The sequence below is a fragment of the Dioscorea cayenensis genome, chromosome 17, assembly GCF_009730915.1.
Source record: "Dioscorea cayenensis subsp. rotundata cultivar TDr96_F1 chromosome 17, TDr96_F1_v2_PseudoChromosome.rev07_lg8_w22 25.fasta, whole genome shotgun sequence".
Taxonomy (NCBI): Eukaryota; Viridiplantae; Streptophyta; class Magnoliopsida; order Dioscoreales; family Dioscoreaceae; genus Dioscorea; species Dioscorea cayenensis.
This window is the reverse complement of record NC_052487.1, coordinates 21,378,764-21,394,075: the sequence shown is the minus strand read 5'-3', so window position 1 is coordinate 21,394,075 and position 15,312 is coordinate 21,378,764. Positions and strand designations below refer to the sequence as shown.

General features: G+C 41.1%; 3 protein-coding genes across 3 annotated transcripts; all 3 read left to right on the top strand.

Moving 5' to 3' along the window:
* Positions 1-1,093: 1,093 nt before the first annotated feature.
* Positions 1,094-9,709, top strand: LOC120281269 (probable LRR receptor-like serine/threonine-protein kinase At3g47570). Its single transcript, XM_039288135.1, has 7 exons — positions 1,094-1,184; positions 1,365-1,450; positions 3,378-3,528; positions 5,613-5,693; positions 5,842-5,948; positions 6,387-9,189; positions 9,267-9,709. Exons 1-7 carry the CDS (start codon positions 1,094-1,096, stop codon positions 9,632-9,634), a joined length of 3,687 nt encoding a protein of 1,228 aa, XP_039144069.1. The 3' UTR covers positions 9,635-9,709.
* A 1,742-nt stretch (positions 9,710-11,451) lies between these two features.
* Positions 11,452-12,717, top strand: LOC120281268 (LRR receptor-like serine/threonine-protein kinase EFR). The gene has a single exon (XM_039288134.1). The coding sequence runs from the start codon at positions 11,710-11,712 to the stop codon at positions 12,715-12,717; it is 1,008 nt and encodes a 335-aa protein (XP_039144068.1). The 5' UTR covers positions 11,452-11,709.
* Positions 12,695-15,076, top strand: LOC120280214 (probable LRR receptor-like serine/threonine-protein kinase At3g47570). The gene is made up of 2 exons (XM_039286988.1): positions 12,695-14,492; positions 14,578-15,076. The coding sequence occupies exons 1-2, from the start codon at positions 12,746-12,748 to the stop codon at positions 14,955-14,957; spliced, it is 2,127 nt and encodes a 708-aa protein (XP_039142922.1). The 5' UTR covers positions 12,695-12,745; the 3' UTR covers positions 14,958-15,076.
* The last annotated feature ends 236 nt before the right edge of the window (positions 15,077-15,312 follow it).

The following is a 15,312-nucleotide window of genomic DNA, read 5'->3' as shown; positions in this document are numbered from 1 at the left end:
CGGACAGAAAGCAAATGGGGTGGTTGAGCGTTGCTCTCGCCCAGGCAACAGTGATGACTAACCGATGAGGAGTGGTGAGAGAATGATGCAAGGGGGGCGATGTGGTGGCCTCGAAAGAGGGGATGACGGCACTGGTGGTGGTCGAGCCTAGCTCCCACAACGGCAATCCAGTGGTCGAGCTTGGCTCCCATGACGGTGATGTGGAAGCTCCGCCTCGGCTTTGGATGATGGAACAATGGACCACTGGTACCACCAATATTCAATGTCGGACTGATGATTGGGATGTGGCTCGATCTTTCGAGAGAGAACGTTCAATGCAACACGTTGGTTTCGAGGCCTCGACGTGTCGATCGCTAGCAGGTTTGGCAGCAGATTGAGCAGAGGTCTAAGGGTGGCACAGGTGGCGTGCTTGGATTATCCGAGGTTGGTGCGTCTGAGGTTATGAAGGCTGGAATCTAGATCAAGCACATGGAAGCTATGCACACATTGGGTATCTTGGAGGCTCGTGAGGTAGAGAAGAAGCGCATGTTGGCTGATCCTTTAGTCATAAATGTGGGGCAGAGTTTTTTATGGGCCAAGAATTGGTTAAGGCAAATAATGATTTGATTCTTGGTGACCAATTATTGTTTTGTGAGGTGGGCCAGAACGTGGGCCAGCATTTGGATTGTTCTTCATTAGCGATGGACAGGGAATTAGGCCAGTCATTGAAGCAGAGCTTAATTCAGCGCTCTGGCTGGATGGTGGGGAAGTTATTGGGCCTGTTTCGGGGATTGGGCTAGTTATTGATCCAATGGTGGAGCAACACGATGGGTCTTTCCATTCATTGGAGCCAGATTTATCTGTGGTGAATGTTGGTGATATGTCTGTTATCCCTATCATAGAGCCTCCTCATGGGTTTAAATAGCACTTGATAGCAGAAGTTTGGGTTTTGATCCCGGTTTCTAGTAATGCAACTCTCGGGGTTAATTTTAGGGCGTCGGACCTAAAGGAGTCGGACGGTACTATTAACTAATAAACTGATTTAGCTTTGATTGACAACATTTCTAAGTCCGACGACTCAGTTTCTGAATTTGAAAGAAATCTCATGGAGCTGATGCCGGATTTACTTGATGATTTTGACTTCACTACTGTTGAGCAACCGAAAGGAACAAGAAGAAGTGAGAGACCTAAAAACCTTCCTCAAGGTTCAATGCTGATGCTGGGTTCCTTGCCGAGCCACTGAAGTCGGCAAAAAAGAAAGTGTCACATAGGGACCATGCGGAAAGTACGGCTTCCAAACCATTTTTTATTTCCAATTGGTCAAATGTGCAAATTTCTAGTTATTGTGATGCTTATGCTATTGCTTTTTGCCAATTCTGTGTCAGATTGTATTAATCATATTCGGATGTTAGAGCGAAAGCGCCCCGCCTCTGCTAAGGGGCTGGTGGAGACCTCTTTTGAGGTCCTCGAGGTTTAATTGTGCTTATGAATATTATAACTTAGAATGTTCGGGATATAGGGAAACCGGATAAGCAGTTTCTAGTTAAGGACTTTTTAAATTTGCATTTTGCCGAAGTTTGCTATCTGTAAGAATCGAAGCTTGATGATATTCCTCTGTCAACTTAGTGTGAGATCGGTGGTAACCGCCTGGATCAATTTGCTTTTTTACCTGTGAGAGGTACAACATGCGGTATTATTATAGGTTGGAATAGTGTGACCATAACTGACAATCTTGACAGGGTGGGTGATTGGTTACCCTCAAGTGTACGGGGTTACCAAGTAATACCTTATGTGTGGCACAGGGGTCGTATTCCATAGGGCCAAGGAAGTATTATTACTCACTCTTCATCTACTATCTAGTCTACAATTCTTAGTAAGAGGAACAAATAAAATAAAATAAACTAACTAATCTATGGCCGGCTTACTAGCACACATAATAAATAAACAAGGGAGTGTCAAGCATGAGAAGAAGGTGTTTGGACAAGGAACCCCCTAGGGTTGTCATTAAGGCCCAAACTAGGATGGTTTAAAGATGTAATGACGGTAGTTAAGATCTAGAGATCTCTTAGATAGGTTAACCCCAATCTCTTAGCAGCTAACCCCTAATCCCATACAAGTGGTGATTAGAATTTCTTCCAGATCAACCCTCTTACGATTGCAATGAGTTCAAGGAAATCTCTAAATAGTAGTAAACCTACTTTTCTTCGTCTTAAACCTAACATTGGAGGGCTACCAACACCCAATCTCTCAGCGTATTGGCACAAGTATGCCTTTCAATCTATATATGATCTAGTATAAACATGCTCTCACGTTAACAAATACAATTCAAGAATAAGCACTCTCTAGCATCAACAAATACAATTCAAGAATGAACTACGGGTTTCTCCTTTTGTAGCTCAAGACATGCAAAGCACAATAGATTTAATCTTAAACAACCATCAAATTAAATAATAACAACATCCAAGGTTTTTACACAAGATGAACTATACATTTCATCCAAACCCAAACACCACAATAAGTTAATCCCTCATGATGAGAGATACTTACACAACATACAAGAAAAAAAAGATACAATAAAGAACCAAGAAAACTCCCTCTATGATCTTGATCCCCTTGAGTGGATGGAGCTTCGAATGATTTACAATGATGGCTTACATCTTCACTCCAACTCCTTCTTCTTTGCTCCTCTTCCACTTAGTGATGATGTGTGCTTGTTTTCCCCAAGGATCATTGCCGAGGTTGTGACAGCCTAAAAGGCCAAAGAGAAGTCTCCTCTTTTATCCGTAAAACTCCTCATTTATACCACCATATCCGTACATGTTGTATAGGGGCCGTATAGAGGTTGTATGGAAGCAAATATATCAAATCCCACTGTATACCGGGGTCTATACCAAGTTAAACGGGTCTGATAAGGATCGTATGGAGGCCGCAATACATTCATTGGGTGGTTTGTGGCTATTTCAATGCAATCTTTGCGTTGGAGGACAAAAATCTCGGGTGCTCCTAATCTTGAGGACATTCGTTGTGCGAACGTCTTCCCTCATGATCTCGGTCTTTTTGAGCCCCCTTCGTCTGGCAGATGATTTATCTGGACAAACAGGCCATCATACTCGATTTGGGTTAGGTTAGACTGTTTTGTGGTTAATTTGGCTTAGGTATCCCACTTTCCTAAATTAATTCATGATAGCCTTCCTCGACTCGAATCGGACCATGTTCCGATTTAGCTGGAGGTCAGTAACCATAGCTCTAATCTAAGACCTTTCATATTCAAATTGGCTTGGTCTAAATTACAAGTCTAAGGGGTTATGCGGTGGGTTGTGGCACTTTTATCTTTGCCAAGAAAATTACAAGTCTAAGGTGTTATCTGTGGCATTGGTCTAAATTGAATTTTGGTTCAGTTAAACTTAAGAAGATGGCCTTACCCTGGTCTTACCCTGGTCGAGACACGGCAGGAAATGGAGATGTTGGATATTGCTAAAGAATCTTGTGGTCTTACCCTGGTCGAGACACGGCAGGAGCTGGCTCTCTTTAAGAATTTGGGGAAGATTTGTAAGTAAGAAGAGATCTACTGGAGACAAGATCCAGACTCCAATGGTTAAAGGAGAGCGATGAAAACACAAAGTTCTTTCATGCGGCGGTGAATGGGCGTAAAAACCGGAATTTCATACCTAAAATTGGTCATAATGGTGTCATAGTCACAAATTCAAGAGATATCGGCAAGGTTTTCTTGGAGCGTTTTCAACAACAGTTTTGGGCATAAGAGCGAGTCGAGATTTAAGGTTGACTTCCAGAAACTCTTAGAATATAAATTGCATGTCGACTTGTCTCACCTAGAACGACCGTTCTCGTTGTAGGAAATCAAGAGCATGGTTTTTGATTTAGGCGCCAATAAAGCCCGGGCTGGATGGCTTTCTGATTTATTTTTTTAAGCAGTTTTGGGATATGATCAAGTCTGACCTTCTGCCAAAATTTTGGTAAACCGCCTGAGCAAGGTTTTGAACTCTCTTGTTGACACAGACCAGTCTGCTTTTTTAAAAGGCATATGCATTTTGGACATTATTGCCACTACTAAAGAGTTGATTTTCAGTATTCATAAACGTAGGCTTCCGGGTTATCTCCTGAAAGTTAACTTCACTAAGGCCTTTGATTTGGTGGATTGGGATTTCCTTTTTGACCTCTTGAAAGCTAGGGGTTTTAGGGAAAGATGGGTGGGTTGGATTTAGAGCACTCTGTTTTCCTCTAATGGATTGCCAAATGGATACATTCATTATCACAGGGGGTTGAGAAAAGGAGATCCGTTATCTCCCCTGTTGTTTGTCTTAGTCACGGATGTACTCAGCACGATATTCACGCATGCTCTACGGTCCAAGGTTTTAGTAGTTGTGCCTTTTGAAGAATTCGGAAGTAGGTGTGATCTTCATTATGCTGACGACCTATTGGTCTTAACCATGGGTGGCCTGGAAGATCTAAGGATTGCGAAGCTGATTTTATACTTACTTGAAGGCATATCGGGTTTGGAAACTAATTTTGTAAAAACATACCTTTATTCGAGTAAAATGGGGGAACTTCTGAAGGACGTGGCTGCTAAAATTTTAAATTATGGAGTGGGTTTCCTTCCAGTAACCTATATGGTAGTTTCGATCACAAGTAGAAGGCCCTGAAGACAAGATTGGGAGGTGATTATTCTAAAAGTAAGAAGGAGACTCCCTTCTTGGAAAGTGCAGCACCTCTCACGAGGTGATTGTCTTAACCTGGTGAATTCAGTCCTATCTGCTCTGCCAACTTATTGGATGCCCATCTTTATACTGCCGCAATGGGTGATTAACGAAATTGACCGTATTAGGAGAGATTTCTTGTGGTCAAGTCCGGATATTGATCATCCGAGGTGTCTATTGGTCTACTAGAAGAATATATGTTGTTCTCATGACCAAGGGGTTGGGACATATTGGATCTGTACAATTTCAATCTGGCCTTGTTGGGGAAGTGGTGGTGGAAGTTTGCAATGGATCCCAACTAGTGTGGCGCGACGGTGATTCAATTCAATTATGGTTTTCCTCATTGGAAATTGTTCCCTAGATTGACAAGCCGGGTCTCGTTTTTCTAGAAAGGGGTTTCCAGTTGTTTACTGGCCCTTAGAGGATGTATTTTGCATGCCATTAACTCAAGTGATTCGACCCTCTTTTTGGAAAAACCGTTGGTTTAACGGATGTGCACCAATGTACTTGTGGCCAACAGAGTTTAACAATAGTCGACACCCTAATAGTACTGTGCGGGAATTGGCCTTTCTTTTAAAGGAAGCCCCATTTTCTTCGAACGTCGATTCCTTGTCTTACAGGGATAGTCTGCAGGCCCCGGTGAATGGTGTTTTCACTGTAAAATCCTTTTACAATTTCCTAAATGATGGTGAGTTGCACTCCTCGATGATGAGGTTCTTTTGGCATAATGTGGAAAATCAATCTTCTCAACTGGCTGATGTGGAAGAATAAGGTTTTGTCCTTGGAGAATCTAGAGAAAAGAAGGTGCAACAGACTTCCACTCACAACTTGTGTGTTGTATCACTTAGGGGTCGAATCTGTTAATCATCTCCTCATCTATTATCCGTTTATGCAACAAATTTGGGATTATTTTGCTAGACTACTTCAGCTACCTGAGATGTTTCCTCGATTTGCAGCCTTTGGGACTCTTGGAGGGTGCTAATTCGACCTTCTATGAGGGTCTTCGGAGATTTAGTTGTGCAAGCCCTTGTGTGGAATGTTTGGCTTGCTAGAAACGATCATAGTTTTAATGCTAAAGTCTTGCCTTGTCATGCTCTTATTTTGAAAATTGATTGAATGCTATTGTCCTGGTTCTCAAATTGCGCAGAGGATGTCAAAGGGAAACTCGATGATTCTATGAAGACCATTCGTCACATCCTAGAGTTTCTGGGACGACGTATCAATGCTGCGAGTGGGGATCCGTCAGTCAAGGAGGTACAGCACTTGAGTACGGGCTAGTATTCCTCCGATGTCGGCTTTGAGGAAGCCTTTGTTCCTCTCTTTTCTTTGTTCTGCTGTATTTCCTGCTTTTGAGATGTTGTACCACATCTAGTGTTATGATACTCCCTTTTGTATTTTCCCTTGTTGTTTGAGTGGTGGTTTGTTGTATTTGTCTGTTTTTTATTTTAATGGTAGTGGTTTATCCATTTTTTAAAAAAAAAAAATTCCATCAACTATTGGAATTTAATTGGAAGAGTATTATTGGTTGACACCATCTGTATCTTATGTTCCCCTCCAAACATCCTTGGTCATGAGCTTCTCTTAGTTCTAACGTCCATTGACCGCCAAGCTACTGAGACTTCCAAGTCTTCTTTAATACCACCATGAACATGTACTACTGTATAATAATTGCATTATAAAATCATCTGATAGATCTCCCTTATTAATCATACAACACAGTTGGTGGTCATGGCCATGGGTTTCTCTCGGTTGCTCTTCTTCTATTTGGTTCTCTGCTCCATGGCGACCATTTTGTTAGCACACAAGATTGATGATCGCTTAGCATTGCTTGGATTCAAGAAGGGAGTCACATCTGATCCTTCTGGAGCTCTTGATTCTTGGAATGACACTGTTTATTTCTGCAACTGGACTGGTGTCTCTTGTTCTCACAAGCACAAAGGTAGAGTCACAGCTATCAACCTCGCCATGTTGGGCCTGGGGGGGCTCATATCACCCTCCATTGCCAATCTTAGCTTTCTCAACATCATTGAGCTTTCTAGCAATCAATTCTCCGGCGAGGTCCCACCGGAGTTTGGCCGCCTGCACCGGCTGCAGTATCTGAACCTCAGCTTCAATGACCTTCATGGCATAATCCCTGAGAGTTTGGCCAACAGTTCTAAACTCAGACTTTTAGAATTGTCATTCAACCATCTCAATGGTTCTATCCCTGTTGAGCTTGGTGGAACTCTCCTTAAGCTTAAGGTGCTGGGTTTATCCCATAACAGTCTCAGCGGAGCCATTCCATCATCCATTGGGAACCTTTCTTCTCTAGCTAGACTCTATTTGGCAAATAATCTCCTACGAGGAATCATCCCTGAAGAACTCGGCAGGCTGTCAAACTTAATTTTTTTTCTGGTGGGTGGGAATCTGCTCCATGGGACAATCCCTTCAGTTTTGTTCAACATTTCATCTTTGAATATTATAAGCATTCCAGGCAATCATATCCATGGGAGGCTGCCTTCAAGTTTTGGTAACAAGCTTCCTAAACTCACAACCCTGCAATTTGGTGACAACATGTTTAGTGGAGCCATCCCTGCTTCACTGTTTAATGCTTCTCTTCTTGAGATGATTGACATTTCCAGAAACCAGTTTAGTGGGACAGTGCCTCCAATTTTTGGAGGGATGCATGGTCTTTATCATCTCAATTTAGAATTGAATCAGTTTCAAGCCAGCGATGCCAGGGATTGGAGCTTCATTGATTCCCTGGTGAATTGCAGCAACTTGTACGGTCTCTCTATTGCATCCAATGATCTCGGAGGTGTGTTGCCTCTGTCAGTAGCCAACTTTTCCAAGGAGATGAGGTTTTTATACATGGATTACAACCATTTTTCAGGGACTATTCCTCATGGGATTGAAGATTTAATCAATTTGATTATCTTGCACTTAGGTGCAAATCAACTCACTGGCCCAATTCCAGAGCACATTGGAAAGCTCACCATGTTACAGGTTTTGAGTTTGAAAGACAATAAGCTCGCAGGTTACATTCCATCCAGCATTGGCAATCTAACTGTCCTGTATTATATCGACTTATCGGGGAATAGATTTGAAGGCACTATACCTTCTACTATGAAAACTCTCAAGCAACTCACAAAACTGCTTCTCTCTAAGAACAAGCTTAGTGGGAGGATGGCCGGAGAAATCCTTGGACAATTCTTTCCACTTCAAGTTCTTGATTTAGCCAACAACTCTTTCAATGGAACTATTCCTTTTGAAATTGGAAGCTTGATAAATCTACAACAATTGCAGTTGAGTGGGAACAGATTGACCGGTGAAATCCCTGGGACTATCAGTGGATGTGCAGTCTTAGAAGACCTCAATTTGCAAGGTAATCTCATTACTGGATCCATTCCTCCATCTTTAGGCAAACTAAAAGGTCTCAAAAATTTAAACCTTTCACACAATAGCTTGTCAGGAGGCATTCCTTCATCTTTTAGCAACTTAAAACTCCTTCAAACACTTGGTCTATCAAACAATAACTTATCAGGGTCTGTCCCAGAGTTCCTACAGGATTTGAAGAATCTTTTATTTTTGGACCTTTCATACAATCACTTCCACGGAGAACTCCCTGTAAAAGGGGTGTTTGCAAATTCATCTGCACTATTTTTAGTTGGAAATGTTGAGCTTTGTGGGGGTGTCCCACAACTTCACTTACCCGTCTGCCTCAAGTCCCATAAGAAAACAAGTAGAGGATCTCTAATCCTAAAGATTGTGATCCCAATAGTTTCCCTTTTATCGTGCCTTCTCTTGCTCTTACTATTTCTTTTCTTGTTTCGGCAACGAGAATCAAAGACGAAAACAAAGACTTCATCATCCTTGCCTGTTCCATATGAAGAGTTTCCAAGAGTTTCATACTATGATTTGGTCAGAGCAACAGATGGTTTTACTCCCAGCAATCTCATCGGAAAAGGAAAGCATGCTTCTGTTTACAAAGGAACTCTTCATGGCATCAACAACACGATGATGATGGTCGCCATTAAAGTCTTCAGTCTCGACATAAAAGGAGCTTCAAAAAGCTTTCTCTCTGAAATGGAATCACTCAGAAACATCCGACACCGTAATCTCATCAAGATCATCACTTCATGCGTGAGCGTTGATTCACAAGGCAATGACTTCAAAGCTCTGGTTTTAGACTTGATGCCAAATGGAAGCTTGGATTCATGGTTACATCCAGCGGAGAATCCACAACAACAACAACAAAATCCTCTGAGTTTGTTTCAGAGGTTGAATGTGGCCATTGATGTTGCTGATGCGTTGGAGTATCTTCATCACTCTTGCCAACCTCCAGTTGTTCACTGTGATCTGAAGCCAAGCAATGTTCTTTTGGATGATGACATGAATGCTCGTGTCGGAGACTTTGGTCTTGCAAAGATTCTCATGAACAACAACAGCAACTTATGGCAGAGCTCCACAGCCTCAACAGAGATCATCAAAGGAACCATTGGCTATGTTCCTCCAGGTATATATTATTCTAAATGATTCCATTGTACTTTGCTATATTAAAATATTAATTCGTTGATGAATGGATCCATGCAGAGTATGGTTTTGGGAGTGAGGTGTCAACCATGGGAGACGTGTACAGCTATGGGATCCTTGTTCTGGAGTTGCTGACAGGAAAGAGACCAGTTGATGAGTGTTTCAAGGATGGTATGACAATGAGAAAGTTTGTAGAGTCTTATGCTTCTCTGGAGAGAATCATGGAGGTCATGGATCCATCAATGTTCTCACAAGAAGATGATTCCATTGGATACAAAAGGCAAAAGGAGTGTGTGGTCTCTGTTTCAGCTTTAGGCCTTGCATGCTGTGTTGATTCTCCAAATGAGAGGCTTAGCATGAGTCATGTTTCAGCACAAATGCGTGCAGTCAGGAACAATTATTTATGCGTTGGATCAACGAGTTCATAAGGACGAACTCAACTACTGTTTCTATATATTTGGCTGTCCTTAAAGTTGGTTGGGTGTTTCTTAATAAATTATCTTATGGACTTCTAACTTCTCATGGACTTGATTAATGGACAATTTTTTAAGACGAACTTCTCAACTGAGAAGCTAAATTTATTAATAAAATAAAGTCAAAAACTAAATGCTAGAATACAGGAAAAAAAAAAGGACAATGAACAGAACAACAAAACAGTTAGAAAGAGTATCCATGTGTAATGAACGAGCGCATAATCCAGCGAGGAAGATCATGACTGAAGAGAAAGAGATTAAGATGCTGATGACGAAAACCCATTGAAGCAAGGTTGATGGCGGGGCTGAGCCAAGAGTGAAGAGTAATCTGGATGCTCGGGCGGTGGCATATGTCAAGAAGGAATTGCAAGTTACTGATCTGATGTTGAAAGCGCCAAGAAAGTATGGAAGCAGGGTTTTGAAGTGTAACCAAGACACTGTGTTAAGCGCTGAAGATTCGTTTGATCAGGAGATTATGGTCAAGAGCAATATGTAAAACAACTTCGATAGCGAAAAGCTCATCAGAGGAGTTATCATTCATAGGCTGGGACAGGCATCCTGCAAGAGAAACACAATTGTAAGCATTGGTTAGGAAAAAACCGATGGATCTCACCTGAAGGTTATGATTGGACGCTGCATGAGTGATGGACAAATTGACGTGCAATGTCCTGCACTAAGTTAGTGCTCCAAATGTCATGCTATTATTAGTATAATCTCCAACAATAATTGTCTAAGGAATCAATGCACAAAGAGGGGGAAACTAAAACAATTTTTTTTCCTCTTTTTATTGTTTTTTTTTTTTTATGGAATTAGTGTCAATATCCATCTCTAGTATTTTTTTTTTTTTCTATTCATCGTCTCCTTTATTAATGATGTAATTTATCTATTTTTTAAATAAATAAACGCACTAATCACCATCGGCCAATTCCCCGCCAACCCTATCATTAACAGCTCAACCACTCAATTTTAAAATATTAAAAAAAACATTTTTTTTTAAATTTTTTATCATGAAAGTTATTCAACATTGATAAATCTGCGGTTTACTGTTCTCCTCATCTATGGTGAGGATTTCAGTCTTTTATTGATGTTGTTCTTTTGTTTGATGTCTCTGATCTTCTTTTGTTTTTTTTTTTTTTTTAAAAGAGGATTAACCACATTCAATAAAAGAGAAAGAGCGAGTACTAAAAGGAGCGGAGGTCAAACAAAAAGAAAAACCACCGGGGTGGTTAAAAGAAAAGCGTGAAACAACGGTAGAAAAAAAGAACCTAAAGGAAGCGCAGTTTCTTTAAGGAAACAAGGCAAAGGACTACATCTCGCCCGGGAAGGTCGGTCGCATCAACGGGCCATCCTGCACCATGTCTCTAGAGGTCAGGAAGTCCAGGCTTCTCTTAATCTTGGACATAGACTCATCAAGTTTCGTTTTTTTGGCTCAGGAGCTGTATCAAACCAGAAAATTATCAAGTGGTCAATCTTAAGAATAATGGCAAACATCGAGATACAGTTGAAATTAAAAGTGTGTGCATTTCTTTCTAGCCAGATATTCCAAATAATAGCTCTCACGAGCAAATCCCAAATCGGGAGTGAAGATTTGTGTATTCTGCTACTCTAGTCACCCCAAAGATCCTTTGAGAGACCTAGGAGGGTGAGCAACCCCTAAGAGTTGCCCAAAATAGTGTTGTGTCATGCTCCAGTTGAATCTACTGATCACCTCCTTCTCATTTGCCCCTTGGCCAAGTTTATCTGGATCTTCTTGGTTCTTCTCTGTATCTTTTCTTTTTGTAATAAATTTTTTAATAAATCTAATTCAACATCCCAAGGTCATCACCATCCCATTGAAGAACACACATAAACAAACAATAATAACAACATTAATAATTCACATCTTCAAATTAAGAAGAAATATCCGTCAGTTATTTTCTTGCGGTGCTTGTTGCTTGTTTACAAAGCTTCACCAGATCTAGCCCAGGACACACCCTAATCTGCGGGAAACTTGAAGACATTGCTGATCTTCTTTCAAGATCTAACAGGTCATGGGTTTCTCTCAGTTGCTCTTCTTCTATTTGGTTCTCTGTTCCATGGCGACCACTTTGTTGGCACACGAGACTGATGATCGCTTAGCATTGCTTGGATTCAAAAATGGAGTCACATCTGATCCTTCTGGAGCTCTTGATTCTTGGAATGACACTGTTTATTTCTGCAACTGGACTGGTATCACTTGCTCTCACAAGCACAAAGGTAGAGTCACTGCTATCAACCTCTCCATGTTGGGCCTGGGGGGCTTCATATCTCCCTCCATCGCCAATCTTAGCTTCCTCAACAGCATTGAGCTCTCTCTCAATAAATTCTCCAGTGAGATCCCACAGGAGATTGGCCACCTGCAATGGCTGCGGTACCTGAACCTCAGCTTCAATGCACTTCATGGCATCATCCCTGTGAGTTTGGCCAACTGTTCTCAACTCAGATTTCTCCACTTGTCATCCAACCAGCTCAATGGTTCTATCCCTGTTGCGCTTGGTGGAACTCTCGACAAGCTAAAGGTGCTGGCTCTATCTAAAAACAGTCTCACTGGAGTCATTCCATCATCCATTGGGAACCTTTCTTCTCTAGTTCAACTCTCTCTTATGTCAAATAATTTACAAGGAATCATCTCTGAAGAACTCGGCAGGCTGTCAAACTTAGTGCGTTTCCAGGTGGGTGACAATTCTCTCCATGGGACAATCCCTTCAGTTTTGTTCAATATTTCATCTATAGATTTTATAAGCGTCGCAGTCAATCAGCTCCATGGGAGGCTACCTTCAACTTTAGGCACCAAGCTTTTCAAAAACTCACAATGCTTTTACATTGGTGGTAACATGTTTAGTGGAACCGTCCCTGCTTCACTGTCCAATGCTTCTCTTCTTGAGATTGACATTTCACTAAACCAGTTTAGTGGGACAGTGCCCCCAATTTTTTTGGAGGGATGCATGGCCTTTATTATCTCAATTTACAAAAATAATCAGTTTAAAAGCCAGCGATGCCAGGGATTGGAGCTTCATTGATTCCTTGGTGAATTGCAGCAACTTGAACATGCTCTCTATTTCATTCAATGATCTCGGCGGTGTGTTGCCTCTGTCGATAGCCAACTTCTCTAAGGAGATGATGTTTTTATACATGGGTTACAACCATTTCTCAGGGATCATTCCGCATGGGATTGGAAATTTAGTTAATTTGTTTGAATTGTCTTTGGAAGATAATCACCTCACTGGCCCAATTCCAGATAACATTGGAAAGCTTACAATGTTACGGGCTTTGAGTTTGCATGACAACAAGCTCATAGGTTTCATTCCATCCAGCATTGGCAATCTAACTCTGTTGTCAGATATCTTCTTAGATGGGAATAAATTTGAAGGCATTATACCTTCTACTATGAAAACTCTCAGGCAACTCTCAACACTGTATTTATCTAACAACAGGCTTAGTGGGAGAATACCAGGAGAAATCCTTGGACATTTCTTTTCACTTCTTGTTCTTGATTTAGCCAACAACTCTTTCAGTGGAACTATTCCTACAGAGATTGGAAGCTTGACAAATCTTCAATATTTGCTATTAAATGGGAATAGGTTGACAGGTAAAATCCCTGGGACCATCAGTGGATGTGCAGTCTTAGAAGACCTCAATTTGCAAGGTAATCTCTTTATTGGATCCATCCCTCCATCTTTAAGCAATCTAAAAGGTCTCAAAAATTTAAACCTTTCATACAATAGCTTGTCAGGAGGCATTCCTTCATCTTTTAGCAACTTAAAACTCCTTCAAACACTTGGTCTATCAAACAATAACTTATCTGGGTCTGTCCCAGAGTTCCTACAAGATTTGAAGTTTCTTTTTGTTTTGGACCTTTCTTACAATCACTTCCATGGTGAACTCCCTGTAAAAGGGGTGTTTACAAATTCATCTGCACTAGTTTTAATTGGAAATGTTGAGCTTTGCGGGGGACTCCCACAACTTCACTTACCTGTCTGCCTTAAGTCCCATCATAAAACAAGTAGAGGATCTCTAATCCTAAAGATTGTGATCCCAATAGTTTCCCTTTTATCGTGCCTTCTCTTGCTCTTACTATTTCTTTTCTTGTTTCGGCAACGAGAATCAAGAACAAAAACAAAGATTTCATCATCCTTGCCTGTTCCATATGAAGAGTTTCCGAGAGTCACATACAATGATTTGGTCAGAGCAACAGATGGTTTCTCTTCCGGTAATCTCATCGGAAAAGGAAAGCATGCCTCTGTTTACAAAGGAACTCTTCATGGCATCAACAACACCATAATGATGGTCGCCATTAAAGTCTTCAGCCTCAACATTAGAGGAGCTTCAAAGAGCTTTCTCTCTGAATGTGAATCACTCAGAAGCATCCGACACCGGAATCTCATCAAGATCATCACTTCATGCGTGAGCATTGATTCACAAGGCAATGACTTCAAAGCTCTGGTTTTAGACTTGATGCCAAATGGAAGCTTGGACTCATGGTTACATCCAGTGGAGAATCAACAACAACAACAACAACAACAACAACAACAACAAAGTCCTCTGAGTTTGATTCAAAGGTTGAATGTGGCCATTGATGTTGCTGATGCTTTGGAGTATCTTCATCACTCTTGCCAACCTCCAGTTGTTCACTGTGATCTGAAGCCAAGCAATGTTCTTTTGGATGATGACATGAATGCTCGTGTCGGAGACTTTGGTCTTGCAAAGATCCTCATGAACAACAACAGCAACTTATGGCAGAGCTCCACAGCCTCAACAGAGATCATCAAAGGAACCATTGGCTATGTTCCTCCAGGTATATATATATATATTATTATAAATGATCCCGTTGTACTTTGTTATATTAAAATTTTAATTCGTTGATGAATGGATCCATGCAGAGTATGGTTTTGGGAGTGAGGTATCACCCATGGGAGACGTGTACAGCTATGGGATCCTTGTTCTGGAGTTGCTGACTGGAAAGAGACCAGTTGATGAGAGTTTCAAGGATGGTATGACAATGAGAAAGTTTGTAGAGTCTTATGCTTCTCTGGAGAGAATCATGGAGGTCATGGATCCATCAATGTTCTCACAAGAAGATGATGTCAAAGATGATGTCATTGGATACAAAAGGCAAAAGGAGTGTGTGGTCTCTGTTGCAGCTTTGGGCCTTGAATGCAGTATTGATTCCCCAAATGAGAGGCTTAGCATGAGTCATGTTTCAGCACAAATGCATGCAATCAGGGACCATTATTTATGCGTTGGATCAACGAGTTCATAAGGACGAACTCAACTACTGTTTCTATATATTTGGCTGTCCTTAAAGTTGGTTGGGTGTTTCTGAATAAATTATCTTGTGGTCTTCTAACTTCTGAGGGACTTGATTAATGGACAAATTCACACGCAATGTCCTGCGCTAAGTTAGTTCTCCAAATGTCATGCTATTATTAGTATATATCCAACAATAATTGTCTAAGGAATAAATGCATAAAAAATAAAAAAAAGGTAAAATTGGAAAACTTGGCAGGCGAAGTGCAGCTTAGAGTTTTTGACCGTCCATCAAACACTAGAGACTTTACAGCTACTTAAATAATCAGTGTCCTTTTACCGTTGTTTTATTCTTTTTGAAATTTTTT

Excerpts from the sequence above, each read along its gene's own strand:
- LOC120281268 (XM_039288134.1), top strand. The coding sequence starts at position 11,710 with ATGGGTTTCTCTCAGTTGCTCTTCTTCTATTTGGTTCTCTGTTCCATG.
- LOC120280214 (XM_039286988.1), top strand. The coding sequence starts at position 12,746 with ATGCTCTCTATTTCATTCAATGATCTCGGCGGTGTGTTGCCTCTGTCG. Across the intron at positions 14,493-14,577 it reads CATTGGCTATGTTCCTCCAG|AGTATGGTTTTGGGAGTGAG; the intron begins GTATATATATAT and ends GGATCCATGCAG.
- LOC120281269 (XM_039288135.1), top strand. The coding sequence starts at position 1,094 with ATGCCGGATTTACTTGATGATTTTGACTTCACTACTGTTGAGCAACCG. Across the intron at positions 1,185-1,364 it reads ACCTAAAAACCTTCCTCAAG|ATTGTATTAATCATATTCGG; the intron begins GTTCAATGCTGA and ends ATTCTGTGTCAG. Across the intron at positions 5,694-5,841 it reads TAATTCGACCTTCTATGAGG|AGGATGTCAAAGGGAAACTC; the intron begins GTCTTCGGAGAT and ends CAAATTGCGCAG.